A 16,055-nucleotide genomic window follows, 5' to 3' on the forward strand; every position below is an offset into this window, starting at 1 on the left:
CCCCCCCCCCCAGGTTGGCAGAGGAAGTGTAGCACCCAGGATTACATTAAATAATTGACACTGGGTGAAAAAATGGGTTGCAAAATCACAGGATAATCACAGAAAACATACGTTTACATTGCCAAAAGGGGAGCAAAACAATCAAGATAAAACAATGTACAGTATAGGCTATGTACAAATAAATATTATATATAAATAGGATTAAAATAAAGGTGTAAACAGAGCTGTGTTACATTAACACTTTGAGTAATACTATCTTGTTAAAGATTGTACATGTTCTGTCTCTGTCACTGACTCTCTCTCTCTGTCCATGTTACCCGTCCAAGGAGGAGTGGGCGGTGTAATGGACTGCAGTGCATGGACTGCAGTGTGTGTGTGTGTGTGTGTGTGTGTGTGTGTAGTGGAAGGTCACCCTGTCCTATCTGTCTCCCTGTCACCCCGGGCCCATTAAGAGCCATTAGCATGCATGTTCCTTTAGCTTTAGCATCATCAACATGCATAATGTCAATCTTTGTCTCTCATTTAACAACCCATTTGTGAGTTGCGGTCTTGCGGACAGATTTTTACGGGTCGCAAGTAAATATCCCCCCTCCTCATTTAAAAAAATATATCTTATTTCGAAAGATTTAACAGAAAAGCTTGTTTTTAGTCATAAATACAATAATTCCAACGAATTAATTTAAAAAAAGCCCTTACATTGTCGCCTTCACTGTCATCTGGGGATCCCTAAAAATCATATTACTGTATAGTGCAATTGGCTCAATCATAGACTGGGATATTTTTTTAACCAGGTCATGCAGTAATTTGTGATTAGGATCTGGACTTTCAAGACGTGTTGACTTTTTGATGGCAAAGAAAGCACTGCTTGCCTCCACTCTCAATTCACTGACGGCCAAGTTCCATTCTCCACTGGAACTGATCTTCAACTCTAGGTATGTGCTGTCGGTTGATTGTTGAAATACAGCTGTTCCCACAGGGTGAAGTTGAACTTTGTTTCTCTCTCTCTGAATGGTACAGTAACTACAGAAGAATGAAATACTGCTCCGAGTATTCATGATCTCTTGTAGTTAGTATAATGTATATGTCTTTATGTGTTGATGAATTTAATACATACAGTAGGACCACAATGGAAACACGTCAGCAGACTTGGACCTAAGCCGCACGCACGCACGCACAGCTTCAATACACCTAGAAAATACAGTGTCTGAGAGGATACTTCAGAGGAGTGTCTTTGCTGGACAGCTGATTTCATACCGACAATGTCGTCCGCAATAATGTTCTTCCCGTGAATTATAGAACACACACACACACACACACACACACACACACACACACACACCAGATTAACAGGCTTTGAGGCGTATTGTGAGGCATTTCGAGGAGAGGTACCCGGCAGCGCTTATCCTCCAGGTCTTTGATAAGGTACATCTTCACTATAAAATTCTCTCAGTCGGAACAGAACAGCACAGCACAGCACAGAAGGCCGCTCGGTTCCAGGCATTGGAATCACAAGCAGAAATAGAAATATGTGACGACGACAGTGAAGCCATTCAGACTTCAGAAGAGCGACCTCTCGCTCAAGCCCTCCTCCTCCTTCACCATCAGCACCGCACGCCTCTCCTCTCCTCCTCCACTCTCTACCCTATCTACTCTCCTCTCCTCTCTCTACCCTATCCACTCTCCTCTCCTCCTCCACTCTCTACCCTATATATCTACTCCCCATGCCTCCATCTTCCCGTGGCTGCTGACTAGCAGACAGACAAAGCTGCCGGCAGTCTGCCGAGGGAGGGAGGGAGACGATGGGGGGGGGGGGGGGTGGGTTGGGGGGGGCTCTGTAAGAGTTGTGAAAGAGGTGAAATAGCTTTTTCTTTTCATTTTACACGCCTACCCTTCCCCGGCGCAACCCTCAGCCTTTACCTCTCGCCCCCTATTACACGCACACGCACACACACACACACACACACGTGCGCGCCCTGGTTTTGTGAGTGTTTAGTGTGTGATGGCCCGAGCGTCGGTCCTTGAGCGCCCCCCTCTGTCTGAGGCGGGCCACTGCGAGGCGGAGCGGCCCGCGATGGACCTCCCGTGGGCCAGCCAATGAGGCGGCGGCACGGTTATGTAGGTCACGGCAACCCGCGTTTGGCCTGTGGAGTGCTTTTGGAACGAATACACACACACGCACACACACACACACACACACACACACACAAGCGCACGCACACAAGCACACGCACACCCAAATGTGTGTCAGGCATCTGAAAATACCAGAGCCCTTTAGAGATGAAGACCTTGATCAAAGTGACCCGCACAAACAAATGACTTTAGTATCGCCTCATCTCCATCCTCCATCTAAAAGAGCGTTTTAATGACACCCATTTAACTGCCAGTCACACCGTGATACAGTCAGTTTTGACAGTTTATTGTTTGGTGGACAGTAATTAAGAAAAGAACATTTACTTGAGTACTGTACTTTTAAAGTATATCCTACATTTTGTGGATAACTTTTTTTTTTTTTTTTGCAAGCTGATGACTTTCACTCTGCTACATTTTAAATTACAAATACAGACTCCACTACATTTCTAGGAAGTAACTCTTGGGAGTCGGGACCGAAACTTATACAACTAACAAGGAATGAATGAAGTACTCGAGCCGTGGAAACAGTGAAAATAGCTGATCTACAAGCTTGTCGGAAAGAAATTACGTTGAAATCTACTTTTGAATATTATACTTTGTCAACTGTCTACTGTACTCAGCATCACCTCTCCTAGCAGGCCAACACAATATTTATTTGTCAATTATATTGCATAAATATATTTATTTAATATACATTCTTTATAAAGAGGGGACAGTGTAGAGAGACAGTAAACCAATGGGGGAGAGAGAGAGAGAGAGAGAGAGAGAGAGAGACATGGGAATCAGGGGGGGGTGGGTCGGAATCGAACTGGCGCTCAGCAGGTCGCATATGGTCTGTGCACTAGAACTGGCTGACCTCACATTTATCCTCGTATTTATACTTGTCAAAGTTGCGTTCTTGCGTTTTATTGCAGTTGAAAGTGCGGACTGATTTGCAAAGTCTAGTCGAAAATAGGCCCTGGAGAAAAGAGTGACTGAAACTCAAACTGCTGGGACTTCTTCACGCTAACCGAAATACCAGCAGGAGACGGCTAGGGTATTAAAATGGTGTTTATCACCGTATTCACCCATTAAGACATGAGGCCGATTAAAAAAATGTCTTCTAAATCCAAAACAGTCTTCTGAAACACTTTTGCTTTGATGTCAGTGGTTCTCCAACCTATCCATGTCAAGGACCACTAAAATTATTTGTATTTGGCCGCCGACCCCCATCTCAAAATGTTATGTTCCATGGACCCCCAGAAGCAAAGATTTTGCACACAAGTAGTCGGTTATAATGGGTTAAACTAAATTACATTTAGTTTAATTGACAATAAATGACATTGGCGCAGATGAGTTTGCGGGTTTAGAGAGAGAGAGAGAGAGAGAGAGAGAGAGAGATTCTTTGTGCAGAGATTGACAGGTTAACTAGGCTGAGCTGAGGCCATTGTGTTGAATGGAAGGCCTCAGTAGGGGCCAGAGGGACCCTCAGAGATAGAATACCACACAACTATATACATTAACCATTTATGTATGTCCACATAGAGGAGAGATAGACAGGGACACACATATTATAGGTGCAGGAAGGTTACATTCACGAAACCGTGGCATGCAGCATGTCTTCATGATACAATAAGCATGTCACTCAGTACTGTATGGGTATAAGTAACAGATATGGCGTCTGCCAATCATAGCAGCACAATACTTTGCCAGCCTTTTTGCCTCCTTTTTGGGCATCCTCAGTTGTTGAAACCCGCTAACAACCAGTCTGTGGGTAATGCATGGCTGCAAAATATAAAAACTGCACCTTTAACCTAGCTCTGTGATGGTATGTAGGAGTTGGTATTTAATGACCTTGGACACAACGGCTCACATTGTGACATGTTGAGAGCTTGTAGGTCAGCTTTTTTTTTAACGAAAATAATCTGTTGTTCCGTGTGTCCGTGGCGGTTACGTAGCCCTTCGCCTCGCCTTCATGAGCTATATGCACACACGCCATTTTGGAAAGAACTCTGGCTCCCTATACTTCCTTCACAGGTGTTACCGCTGACACCAATGAAGGCCCATTCTGGTCAAACATGTTGCATGTTGGCTCACTGGAAACACCACAGGTGGTTCTCAAAGTGTCCTTGAGTGGGTTCCAAATGGTCCTGTGTGTAACTCGGAGAGTGTACAAATGGAACCAAATGGACCCTAACTCTCAGAGTTATGGTGGTCCTTGAAATTAAAAGGTTTCAGAACCACTGCACAATAAATGGAACAGAACCTTAACCCCCTTTTGGTGTTAGCATTATGTTCTGCTTTAGCTATTGAAAAATAGCAGATCTACAAGCTCATAGCGCCACCGAGTGGCGCGCTACGAGCTTGTAGGTCTGCTATTTTTGAAAAATCGACTGATATAGAAACATAGCTTCTTCAGAAAACTGTCGAAGACATTTTTAGAATCTGATCTCAGGTCAGAATGGGTTAATTAGTATCCTCGGTAACACCTGTGAAGGAAGTAGGGAAGCGGCGCGGAAGTAGTCAGAGTTATTCTGCGTGCATGCAGCTGGAAGCGTGTGTCTACAGTATAGGTGTATAATGTACTCACATATCTCTGCATGATCTGGTGTCTCTCGTGGGGGTCGTCCAGCATGTTGACGGACATGTCCGAGATGGAGACGGCTGCGGACGCCGTCAGCGTGACCAGCATCACCAGCATGCCCTCGCCCTCCTCCAGCTTCAGCTCCACCTTGTGTGTGTGTTCTTTACTGAGCCCCGAGAGGTCCATCATGCACCTGGAACACACGCATGCACGCACACACAACATACATAACAATAAATAAACTTATTTTCTTTTCTTTTCTTTCAGATACAGAGAACTCCTAAGCCATTGTTTTGGAAACACTGCCGTACCTTCCCATGAAGTCATCCTTCTTGCCAGCGTCTTTGTCCCACACGGTGATGTCCACGTAGCCTCCCTGTTCCTCGTACATGTGGAAGTCAAACTGCTCCCTCCACTGGGGGTTCAACGTCTTGGCTATCGTCTGACAGGGACATAATAATAATAATAATATACTTTATTTATATTTATATAGCAGCTTTCGTGACATAGAATGCAGCAAAAAAGGGCAAAAAGGAAAATCTTTGAATGCAGATTGTGGCCCCTAGATGTGTCACAGAGACTACATTTTGTTAGGGAGTGTTTTACCCATTGCTGGCTACCAAAATAAATACATTTTGACATATTATTGACTATAGCAGCTTTAAATACTGTATGTCTACAGAGGGTGCTTGTCTAAGCTGAAATGGGACTTTATTCCAGGTTGACGGCCCTTAGAAGCAGAAAGCTGATTCACTGTATTTTTTTGTTGTCACAACTCACACCGGAAGTTCAATGAATACATGGTAGTGTATGCAGCCAGCTGGACCAGCTCATAACAAACATTATTTAGGAGAAATTGAGACCTTTGTCATATAATCGGTTCAGGAATATAAACAAAGACATATCACAGGTTGTTTACTAATCACTTGCTTTTCGATGTGCACAGAGTTATATATGTCTTCTGTTGTTTTCCAGAAGCGATTACTTTACAAAAGGTCTCAGTCATTCAGAAATAGTGTTTGTTCATGCGCTGGTCACTGTGCTCTCATCGAATCCATGAAAGTGTCATGGTGCAGCCCAGTCACATGACCATGTCCTTTCCTTCTCATAGCTTGCTTGAATAAACACAGGAAATTAGTGCTTCACTTCCTCCGCACAGAGATTCAGTTGTCACAGCCAGTGTTGCCATGTCACTTATTATAAGCAACAGTTGGCTTTTTTAAAGTGGTACAACCACTTCATCACAGAGCTTTGTTTCTGGTGTGACAGTACAGTACAGTACAGTAGAGGGACCCCTTGGAGACCCCCACACGGTAACTCTGTCATTTCTCAACCGTTTCGAATGCGGGGCGGAACCGGGGCTTGTTCTAAAGTGTAGTTGCTTATTTGTGCTTGTTTCAGTCTAACCAATTTAACCCCTATGTCCATCTGCGATTTTCCAAATAAATCTTGAAAAGTACAGAATGTGGAATGTTTTGACCTTGCTCTTGTACTTTTGGTGTCCCATGCGGAACTTGACGTAGGGGTCACTGAGGCCGTTGGTGTCCATGGGCTGGAGGTCGCGACCTTCGATGAGGCTGATGCTGACGATGCCTCGCCAGAGCTGGGCTTTTCTGTGCACCTCCGACAGACGCATGCTCTGGAACTGTAGGACACACACATGCACACGCACACGCACACGCACACGCACACGCACACACACACACACACACACACACACACACACACACACACACACACACACACACACACACACACACACACACACACACACACACACACACACACACACAGAGCAAAGTTACTATGTTTACCCAGGGTAACTGGACTAAGCTCAAGAACTTGTTTACAGCCAGGCCCTGCTCATAGAACATTTCATGGTAGGGGTGCAATGCCTTGCTCAAGGGCACTTCAGCGGTGGTCATTTTAACGTGCCGGTCCGGGGATACGAACTAGCGACCTTCCGATATCAAGACCGCTCCGCAAACCGTTCGGCCACCGCTGCCCACACGTTCACATGAATAGACAACACACACACACAATCACACACGCATATACATGCACGCACTGACGCACAAGTACATATTTGCACACATGCACGTTGCACATGACATTGTGACAATATCAATCAATCAACACTTTTCAACACAATTGACTTCAGAAGTCTGAACTTGGCCCACATGCTGTAATATCACTGTATTTTACACACCGTACAGATGATACTTTCCCTTTATTAGCAAAGGTCAACCATACCCATCTCTAACCCTTCTCAAGAGTGGTACTAAATGATTTGAATATCGTTGCTGTGGGGCAGAAACAACATATATCCGTATTTCCTTTACGTTTTGTCTTAAATATGTCCAAAAAGTATTTTATCATGATTCTGTATTGTCCTTATCTTCTAAGGATCCCAGGAAGATTAGCTAATTACATTTTCACCATTGCTGAACATTTTCGTTCCATTTCCTGAAGTCTTGGACATATGAGGTTTCCACACGACTGCTGAATCTCTCAGAAACCTCTTATCTCCATATTCTACGTTGTTGTGTTTAATCGTAAATCATCTTCTTGATCATACTACAGCATCACAGAAAAAATATCAAAAGTAGCAGATCCACAAGCCTGAAACTTGGTGCAAAGTGAGGCGGAAACCTTGCAGTTTAATCAGATTAATCACAGCTTAAAAATGAATTCATCATGATTAATCACCATTCAAACTATGTCCAAAATATTCCATGTTTTGTTGTGGGAATGGAAAGATAAGTGACTCTCTGGCTCTCACTCTCTCCGTCTCCCACCCCGTTGTTGTGCCACTGTGATTTGAGCTGCATAATGTAAATTGTGCAGCTTTTTATGGCAATAACAAACTTGTTTTTTCCCCATCCAGATAGGGCTACATAGGGCTTCTCTTTCCATCTCAATTGGATCTATCCGCCATACTGTACCAGAGCGATGACTAGTGCAGAGTGGATGGGATTATGGGATGTATGGGGTGGGTCATCTAAGCATGCATTAGATGCGTTACATGTTTAATCTAATTAATTTCACAAATTAATTAAGTTAACTCAGTTATTTTGACAGCCCTATTTTGGACAAATGAGGTTTCCACCCGACAGAGACGATGGGTTGGATGTCACTGAAAACACATTTTGAGTTGTGTAAACTTCTTAAATGCTCCAACCAATACTAGTTCTGTACTCAAACTCTTCAGACAAATATAGGGTGCAGAAAAAAAAATAAGACTCTAAATGAGTTACAGTATATTGACATCCATCACAAAGAGTGGCCACCTAAACATTGTTATGTGCAATGATGTCTTCCCTTTGTATTTAGAGTTTCATCCTGGATGCTGAAACCTTGACAGTCAAACGTGCCAATGAAAAAAACTGTGATATAGTGACATCACAATATCATCTCCTCCCCTAAACCCTCCACCTTTATCATACAACAACAGCTGTGGGTGCGGCTTCAGTTCAGGTGGATCACCACCCATCACCACCCACCAGGCAAAAAAAAAGAAAATAAATCACGGCACTCCATCTTTAACAGTGAGGTACCTGCAATGTTTAGGTGCCCATACTGTCCACTCTTCTGGTCACCCTGCTGGATAGGACATACAGTATACTGTAGGCAGGGTACAGTATTGTACTGTACACACATACGCCACTGTAGAGATGAAGTATAATTAAAGCCTTGTAAGCCACCCAGCTGTGTACTGACAGCGTTACAAATTCAGACTGACACTATGTGTGCAATTTCCAACACACTTCCAGCAGTTCCCTAATCACTAGTTACAGGCCAATTTAACCCCTCTTTAAAGTCACGTCACTATCAGTCGTTCAAACAAATAGCAGCCTATTTATTTGCCTAAACAAATGCATCACTATCTACAACAGACTCTCTCAATCCGTCTCTCTCTCTTCCTCAATCTTTACCTCGTCCGGCGTCCTCGTTAGGGGAGAATTTATTAGCATAGCTTTTGTTTTGCCACGAATTTCATTAAACTCTGCGCAAACCCTGCCTCGTGAGCGGCGCGCCTTTGATCTGCGAGATGAAGCCTCTTAATTTCCATTCTCCAGACATTAAACAAAGCGAGCGGCTCCCCTCTCTCTCACGCAACCAAGCCCAAACCACCCGTACAGCTGCTCTCACTCTCTCTCGTCTTCTGTCCTGCTCGCCGTCGTTAAGACGCTGTATGCTAATAGCAAGAGAGCTGTTGTTAAGTTCTTTTCAAGCGTGGCCCTAATTGCGAGGCCTCGTTATTGTTTTGTCGCTACATAATGCACATTATTATGGAAGCCATGGACTGTGTGGATTAGGAGGAAATCAGCATCTCCCTCAGCCACGGTGCAAGTGGAGGGAGATGATTCTGAGAGAGGGACTTCTTTAATAGGTGACAACAATTAATTTAGGGAGTTATTACAAAGGCTCTTGCCATGGTTGAACTGTTCAACTCCTGTCAGCAAGACAGCCCTTTGGAAAGAGCGGAACAGAAGGGCTTGAAAGTTGCTAAGACAAGCAGTTTTCCTCTCCACTGAACTTGGGAGAGATCTCGGGTTTAAAGTCATGCCAGTGACTCGTAATTATCTCAAAGTACTTTTTTTCATGTAGTTCGCTGCATTTGCAGAGCTGCTGGGGTACAGCTATGCTTGATTAAAGAGACGTGTGTGTGTGTGTGTGTATGATGTGTGTGTGTATGATCTTCGCAAGCGAAGAATCAGCCATCGTGTGTGTGTGTGTGTGTGTAAAAATAAAATATCAACGCAGAGGAAAGAAGGTACACACAGAAGCAGCAGCACCCCCCCTCTCTCTGTGGTGGGAAGCATGGCAGCTACTTGTTAGCGCTCTAGCTAATTCCTGCACTACACACTCAGACGGGGCGGCCCAGTTTGAAGCTTCAAAGACTTGGGCTTGAGGAAGAGCGATATAACGGGACGTCTGCCCAACAACCATAATTGACACTTGAAATTACGTTTCTGTGTTTGAAATGTTCATTGCAGCTAAAAGGGAAATCAATGCCTTGAGCGCCTCTACAATGGAGTCTGATACTTCCATTGAAAAGTGAGCCTTGATGAAGTGCCTGGGTTTGCGTCGTAGCGGTTTGGCCGTCCAAGCAGGAAAACGCATTGCACAAACTACCCACATGCTTTTAGTGGAACACTTTAGTGGAACGGTTCTTGCACTCTCTTCCGTTCATCCAGATACGGAGGGAATTTGGCCACGCAGCAAATAATAATAGAAATCTACTTACAATTTAGGCAGACGCTCTTATCCAGAACAAATTACAAGTGCAAATCAAATTTTGCATGGAATTATCCAACTCTCCAATCAAAGATGGAATCATCCAGTCAGATTAATGGTTCTGACCCGAGCTCTTCTCATTGTACTTTAAAGTGACTCCTTTGAGACATAAATGTCATTTTCTTTTCACACAGCTTAATAACTCGTAACTCGCTCAAATCTTGACGGATTTACAAACGGGTTGGTTTATTACAAACGTTGTCAACGTGGCTATGATTCAGGACACTTATCTGCTTAATTTATAGTTTTTTATATGAACGTTGTATAAAAGCATATCTGTATGCAGACGTCTCTGACGTTTATAACAAACCAAACCGTTTGGCAAGTTATGGTTATTTAAAAGTACATATTATTCTGCCCCGAGGTAAGATGCAACGGCGCTCTCCATTAGCCAGAGCGCGGATGAGCCATCTAACTTTCTTATAATATGATCCTACCTTCATTGAATGTTGCTGTGAATGACTACTCTCTATTTTACAATGACCCCTCTGTCTGTCTCCACTTTTAAAATATAACGGAGGTCGGTGGTGCACTGTACATTCAACATTTATTTTCTGAAATGGGGTTATATTTCGTTCATATCAGAAAAACCACACATGTGCCACATCGATGAGAGGAAGCAGGGCCATTCATTCATGGGCCAAGCATGCCTTCGGTCAGGCTCGACGGCCAACGAAGACCATGGAAAAGAACCCAAAAAAACCCCCTCACTTTTATTGTGTCATAGATGATGATGTCGTAAGATGGGAAACTTAAAAAGAATATGGCACAATCGATACGGTGGAGAGGTCCACTTCAGGTATAAAGGACTCAGGAGATGCAATAAAACATACTCTCTCTCTCGTTGTCCAGTACCCTTTCCTTTACAATGAACAACAAAGAAAATACACTTTACGTTCTCACCCAGCAGCTGCAATACACTATAGTACCAGTACGTCAACCTGACTTATGCTACATCTCGGAAATACGGTTTGGTGGAATCATTTTAACTCTCAACACACTTCTTCTTCCACTACTGTGGGCTCCTGTTTTTATGCCACTGGTTCTCAAAGTGGGGTTTCCGGGGACCACCAGGAGGGGTCCACGGGGTCCCCAGCAAAGGTAGTATAATAGTGAAATGTATAGCATCATAATAATTTAACCACTTTATCCATTTAAATGTCAAACAATTAGCAGATGTACATACAGTAGGCTCACAGAGCATCACTTTGTGCCCCACTGTGAGCCTGTACTGTAATTTCTAAGTGAATTCTTCTTTTCTGGGGGTCCCTGCCATGCATAACATATGTTCAGATGGGGTTTGAGAACCATACTGTCTTATGGTATATATAGTATACTACTGTCTTATGGTATATATAGTATACTACTGTCTTATGGTATATTGCAGCTTGTGGAAAGATACTCTGGAGATGGATGAGAAGAGGAACGGAGGACCCAATAACGAGAAGAAAAGAACAGATGACAATAATACCACTGTGAACAGAGGAGGAGGAGGAGGAGGAGGAGGAGGAGGGATGAACAGAGGAAAGAAGACCAAGGCCGGGGGTGGGGAGCAGTGGTGGAAAGTACATTTAAGGCCTATTCACATACTCCAGTTTTAGGAACGGTGCTTTAGTAAAAACAGAGAGAAGTCATACTTTTTACTCCACTACTTGAAAACTTTTAGTTACTAGCCTACTTATTACCTATTACTTATTATTAATATTATTGGTTAAAACTATGGATTTTGGCGGGCCTTAGTGGCGCTGCAATGGCTGATTTTACACATGGTTACATGCTGAAAATAGCAGATCTATACAAGCACGTCGCAGCACGGTGTGTTGTGAGCTTGTAGAGCAGCTCTTTTCAGAGTGCAACCAAACATAAAATGGCCCGTCTACTGGATTTCCTCCCCACTAGTCCCTCTCTAACATCTTAGTCTAATTTTGTAATTTGTTGAGAAAATTGTCAATATATTTAGTCTTAGTTTTAATTTGTCAGTGAAAAAGGTAGTCAACGCACATTTTGCGTGGTAGTTTTAGTCGTTGAAATCAACACTGACTTATACATTGTGGTATTGCTACTTACAAAAAATCTGTGTGAAGTGAGGGGCGCTCATATCATCATCAATCATCTCATTTCCAGCCAATCACAATTAACTTTTGTCTTCAATGTTTGTGTTTACACAAACCCTCAAAGCTGGACATAGGAGCAGGGGCCTCAAAAAATAAATCTGTCTTTATTTGAAAAAAAACGTAATAAAAAAATTACTTACTAAATTACTAAAAGTACTTCTTCCACCATCCATAAACCAAAAATTGGACATCAGGTTGAAGGGCGGACGGGGGGGTACATTGAAGGACCAGGGTGGGGTCGGGGGGGGGGGGGGGGGAGGAGGGGGTGTCAGGGGATGGGGGAGGGGGAGTTACATGCCGTTTTTAGTTTACCTTACTAGATCGTTTCCAGTTCCTTCTCAAAAGCATGGTCTGTAAATGAGACAAAGCGGTTATAGAGCGCCCCCCCGTTGGCACACACTCACAGCTGCAAGGTCAAGGGTTAGACGAATGGGGGGGGCCCAGCCAGGGGGGGGGGGGGTTTGCATCAGTGTTGATTTAGTCGATTAAAACTATGACGAAATATGCTCGTCGACTACCTTTTTTCACTGACGAAAACTAAATGTAACCTAAATGAAAACTAAGCTATGGTGACTAATGCTGAGACAATTTTGTCAACATATAAAAACGGATGGTCTAGTGGTCAAGAGATCCAGACCAGTACAAGTCATTTTACACTTGGTTGCATGTTGAAAATAGCAGATCTACAAGCTCACAACACGCCGCAGCGTGACGCGATGTGAGCTTGTAGATCGGCTATTTTCAGCAAGTGTAAAATCAGTCATAACGACGGCATCAAGACCCACCAAAATCCTATGACTAAAACTAGACTAACACTAAAACATCCCAGGTGACTAAAATGTGACTAAAATGAAAACTATGATGAGACTATGACTACTGTATGATGACTAAAACTAAAATCAAAATGTCTGGTCAAAATCAACACTGGGGTGAGGCCGGGGGTCAACCATGCGACAGAAGTAAGCATGGTTATGGCACACACGCACACATACACCTACATATGCACGCACACATGCAGGGAAGAGTTATATGCAGTATGCATGTGAGTGCATCAGTTTGTTGTGTCCATCCCTGCACGGCTGAATGCGAACTTCCCACTGATTTATACATGGTTGCGTGATGCTGCGTAGCAACTATGTTTAACTCAGGTGTGTGTGTGTGTGTGTGTGTGTGTGTGTGTGTGTCCCTCTCTCTGTGTGTCTCTCTCTCTCACACACAGACACATAAAAGATACATGTGCGCGCGTGCACGCAAGAACATAATAATAACTGTGAACTACTGCATACGTAGATGCCCTCTGGACTGACTGCAAAAAAAAAAATAATTTAGATGATGAACAAGTTAGAAAAGTTTCTTTCATTCCCCTGTTTGCCAGTAGATGGGGACAGAGAACAGCCTCCAGCAGCAGTGCTTGTTGCTGGCAACAACCTTGTACTCGTTCCCTCGCAGTGGGGTAGCGCTCCAAAGTGATGCTTTAACCTAAATAGAGTTTTTATTTGTTCTGTCAAGTGTGGACTCTGTGAACTGTGCTGCCCGAATAAGCAGCGGAAATTAAGACGTCAGATCAAAAGGAATAAAATATTTCCCCCATGACTCTGCCTTGTGTTTCCACATCAGGCATGATGCAGGGGGTCCAATTAAGCAAACAAATAATTGAACAGAAATAAATACGACTCTGGAAACATGGAGTTGCCGTCGTCCGCAGAGGCGAGCGTGCAACATAATTAGGAATAAATGTAGAATCCGGTGCTCTTTGAAACAGAGAACATATATTATGTGTTTTTCTTCCTGTGAGCATTTTAATTACACTTGTGGATAGAGTAAGTGTGTTGCATAAGCGTTCAACAATTGAGATATCCAAATAAATTAAGGCAAAAGTTCAAATTTCAAACCATGTTTTTTTTTGTATACGGAACTAGTGTATGGAATAGCTACTGTATGCTAACTTAATTAAAATTAACTTTCCGATGTCCAGGTATGTTCGGTTGTAGTTTAGTGGCTAAAAAGACAAAATCTACAAGTTGACATTATTCTAATGTCAGTTTCTATATTGAATTAACCCCATTTGTACCCCCAGGTCTTTGAGTTGAAACATTGACTATATTTTGTGTTGGGGTTCTTGACTGATTGGTTATTATTGAAGTGAATTTCAACTGAATATTGAATGCAATTCGTATTGGCTGATGATTTTTGTTATTTTCATTGAAAGCTCTGCTTCAAATACAAAGAGACTGTTCCAATCAAAAGATTAAGGGTTAATTATTCTTTATTGAGAGTCCTTTGTGCGATTTCCCCTCACACCACCTGGCTACATGAAAAAGGAGAGGCTAAGATCCTCTCGGGTAGGTACAAACACCTACCTGGCTCGCCGGAGGAGCTAAACTGAGGAAACCGTTACGGGTGGTGGGCTGTTCTTGTCGCTGTCAGGTGGAAACCTCACAACTGTTACTTTTCTGGATTAACCCATTCTGAACGGGAACCCATTTTGGTGCTGGCATCATGTTATGCTTTAGCTATTGAAAAATAGCAGATCTACAAGCTCATAGCGCGCCACCGAGTGGCGCGCTACGAGCTTGTAGGTCTGCTATTTTTGAAAAATCGAAGAACGACTGACATTTTTAGAATCTGATCTCAGGTCAGAATGGGTTCATCAGACCAGTGTGTGTCCAGTGGAAACCTCGTATGAATCTGATCTCAGGTCAGAATGGGTTAAAATGCAAAAACAGCAAAAGTTGCAGATCTACAAGCTCAAAGCGCGCTGCTTCACGCCACATTTCGAGCATGTGGATCTGCTATGTTTGATGCTTTTGTGCAACGCTGTAGTATGATCAAGCAGCGTGCGTTAAAGGAGAATTCCATGCTAGAAGGCTTTCTTACCTTTATTTGTAGTTGTCCCCAACCAAAGAGGTCCAGGTGTTATTTTGTGCAAAAGCGCATTATTGGCTATTTCCCCTACCATAAGCGCTCAATGAATTGCATTGAATTGAATTGCATTGAATTGAATGGGGCAATGGGGTGTTGTGCTAATTTGCTTGTTTCCATCGCTCAAAAATCTATATATTTTGTATATATCCTCTTCATAATGTAAATAATATCCAGAGCGGCACACAATAGCCAATAATGCACTTTTGCACAAAATAACACCCGGACCTCTTTGTTGGGGACGTAACAACTACAAATAAAAGTAAGAAAGCCTTCTAGCATGGAATTCTCCTTTAATTTACAAAACAACTAAAAGTTAGAATATGGAGATAAAAGGTTTCTGCCCGACAACGATATATATTGGTAGAATCTTCTTTGTTTGCATTCGTTTATGTGCTAAAAGAGTGATTTTGAGGATTGTTTCAATGTCAAAGTTAGTCAATGAGTCAAGATATTTGGAATTACACCATGGTAAATAGGCCTACTATTAATGTCAGTGTTCATAAAGCCCTAACTCCAGCTTGATCATAATCATGTACATACATTTAGTTTTATAATTTGCGATGATATTGAATCCTGTTGTTATTTCACATGTTTATGAATTGAACAAAACCGCTGTGTGCTATCCTTTTAGCATAGCCATAGACTGTACTCTGTTCTGTTTAGATTTTTGTCTAATTCAATCAATCAATCATAATAATGATCCGAGTAGCCGCCAGCTGGGTGAAGCTGACACAGAATTTCCCCCATGCGTGGGGGATTAATAAGGTACAGTATATGAAGGGAAGGAATAATGACAGATGGGAGAGAGAAGGTCAGACAGATAAGACGGAGTTCCTTACTTCTCTGAGTTCTCCCTCTTTGGGGGTCAGAGTGACCTCCAGGTCCAACGTGCCCAGGTCCTGGTCAGTGTACTGGGGGTCCTTGAGGTCAAGGGTCACGTCCAGGGCCCTGAAAGAATGGGAGCAGGCCATTTCACATAGAGCTATAGAGCTAGACTGATGTCGTCTCTGTCCAAGTGGAAA

General features: G+C 43.0%; 1 protein-coding gene across 1 annotated transcript in view; it reads right to left on the reverse strand.

Annotated features, from left to right (window-relative positions):
• Positions 1-16,055, reverse strand: part of mctp1a (multiple C2 domains, transmembrane 1a) — a 216,046-nt gene that overhangs the window by 107,128 nt on the left and 92,863 nt on the right. The window contains exons 5-8 of the mRNA XM_080764938.1: positions 15,873-15,981; positions 6,174-6,338; positions 5,005-5,135; positions 4,700-4,886 (exon numbers count right to left, since the gene is read on the reverse strand). Coding sequence (XP_080621064.1) covers positions 4,700-4,886; positions 5,005-5,135; positions 6,174-6,338; positions 15,873-15,981 — 592 coding nt within the window. The remainder of the gene's footprint in view (positions 1-4,699; positions 4,887-5,004; positions 5,136-6,173; positions 6,339-15,872; positions 15,982-16,055) is intronic.

Source organism: Protomyctophum bolini, assembly GCF_963924005.1.
Source record: "Protomyctophum bolini genome assembly, chromosome: 6".
Lineage (NCBI taxonomy): Eukaryota > Metazoa > Chordata > Actinopteri > Myctophiformes > Myctophidae > Protomyctophum > Protomyctophum bolini.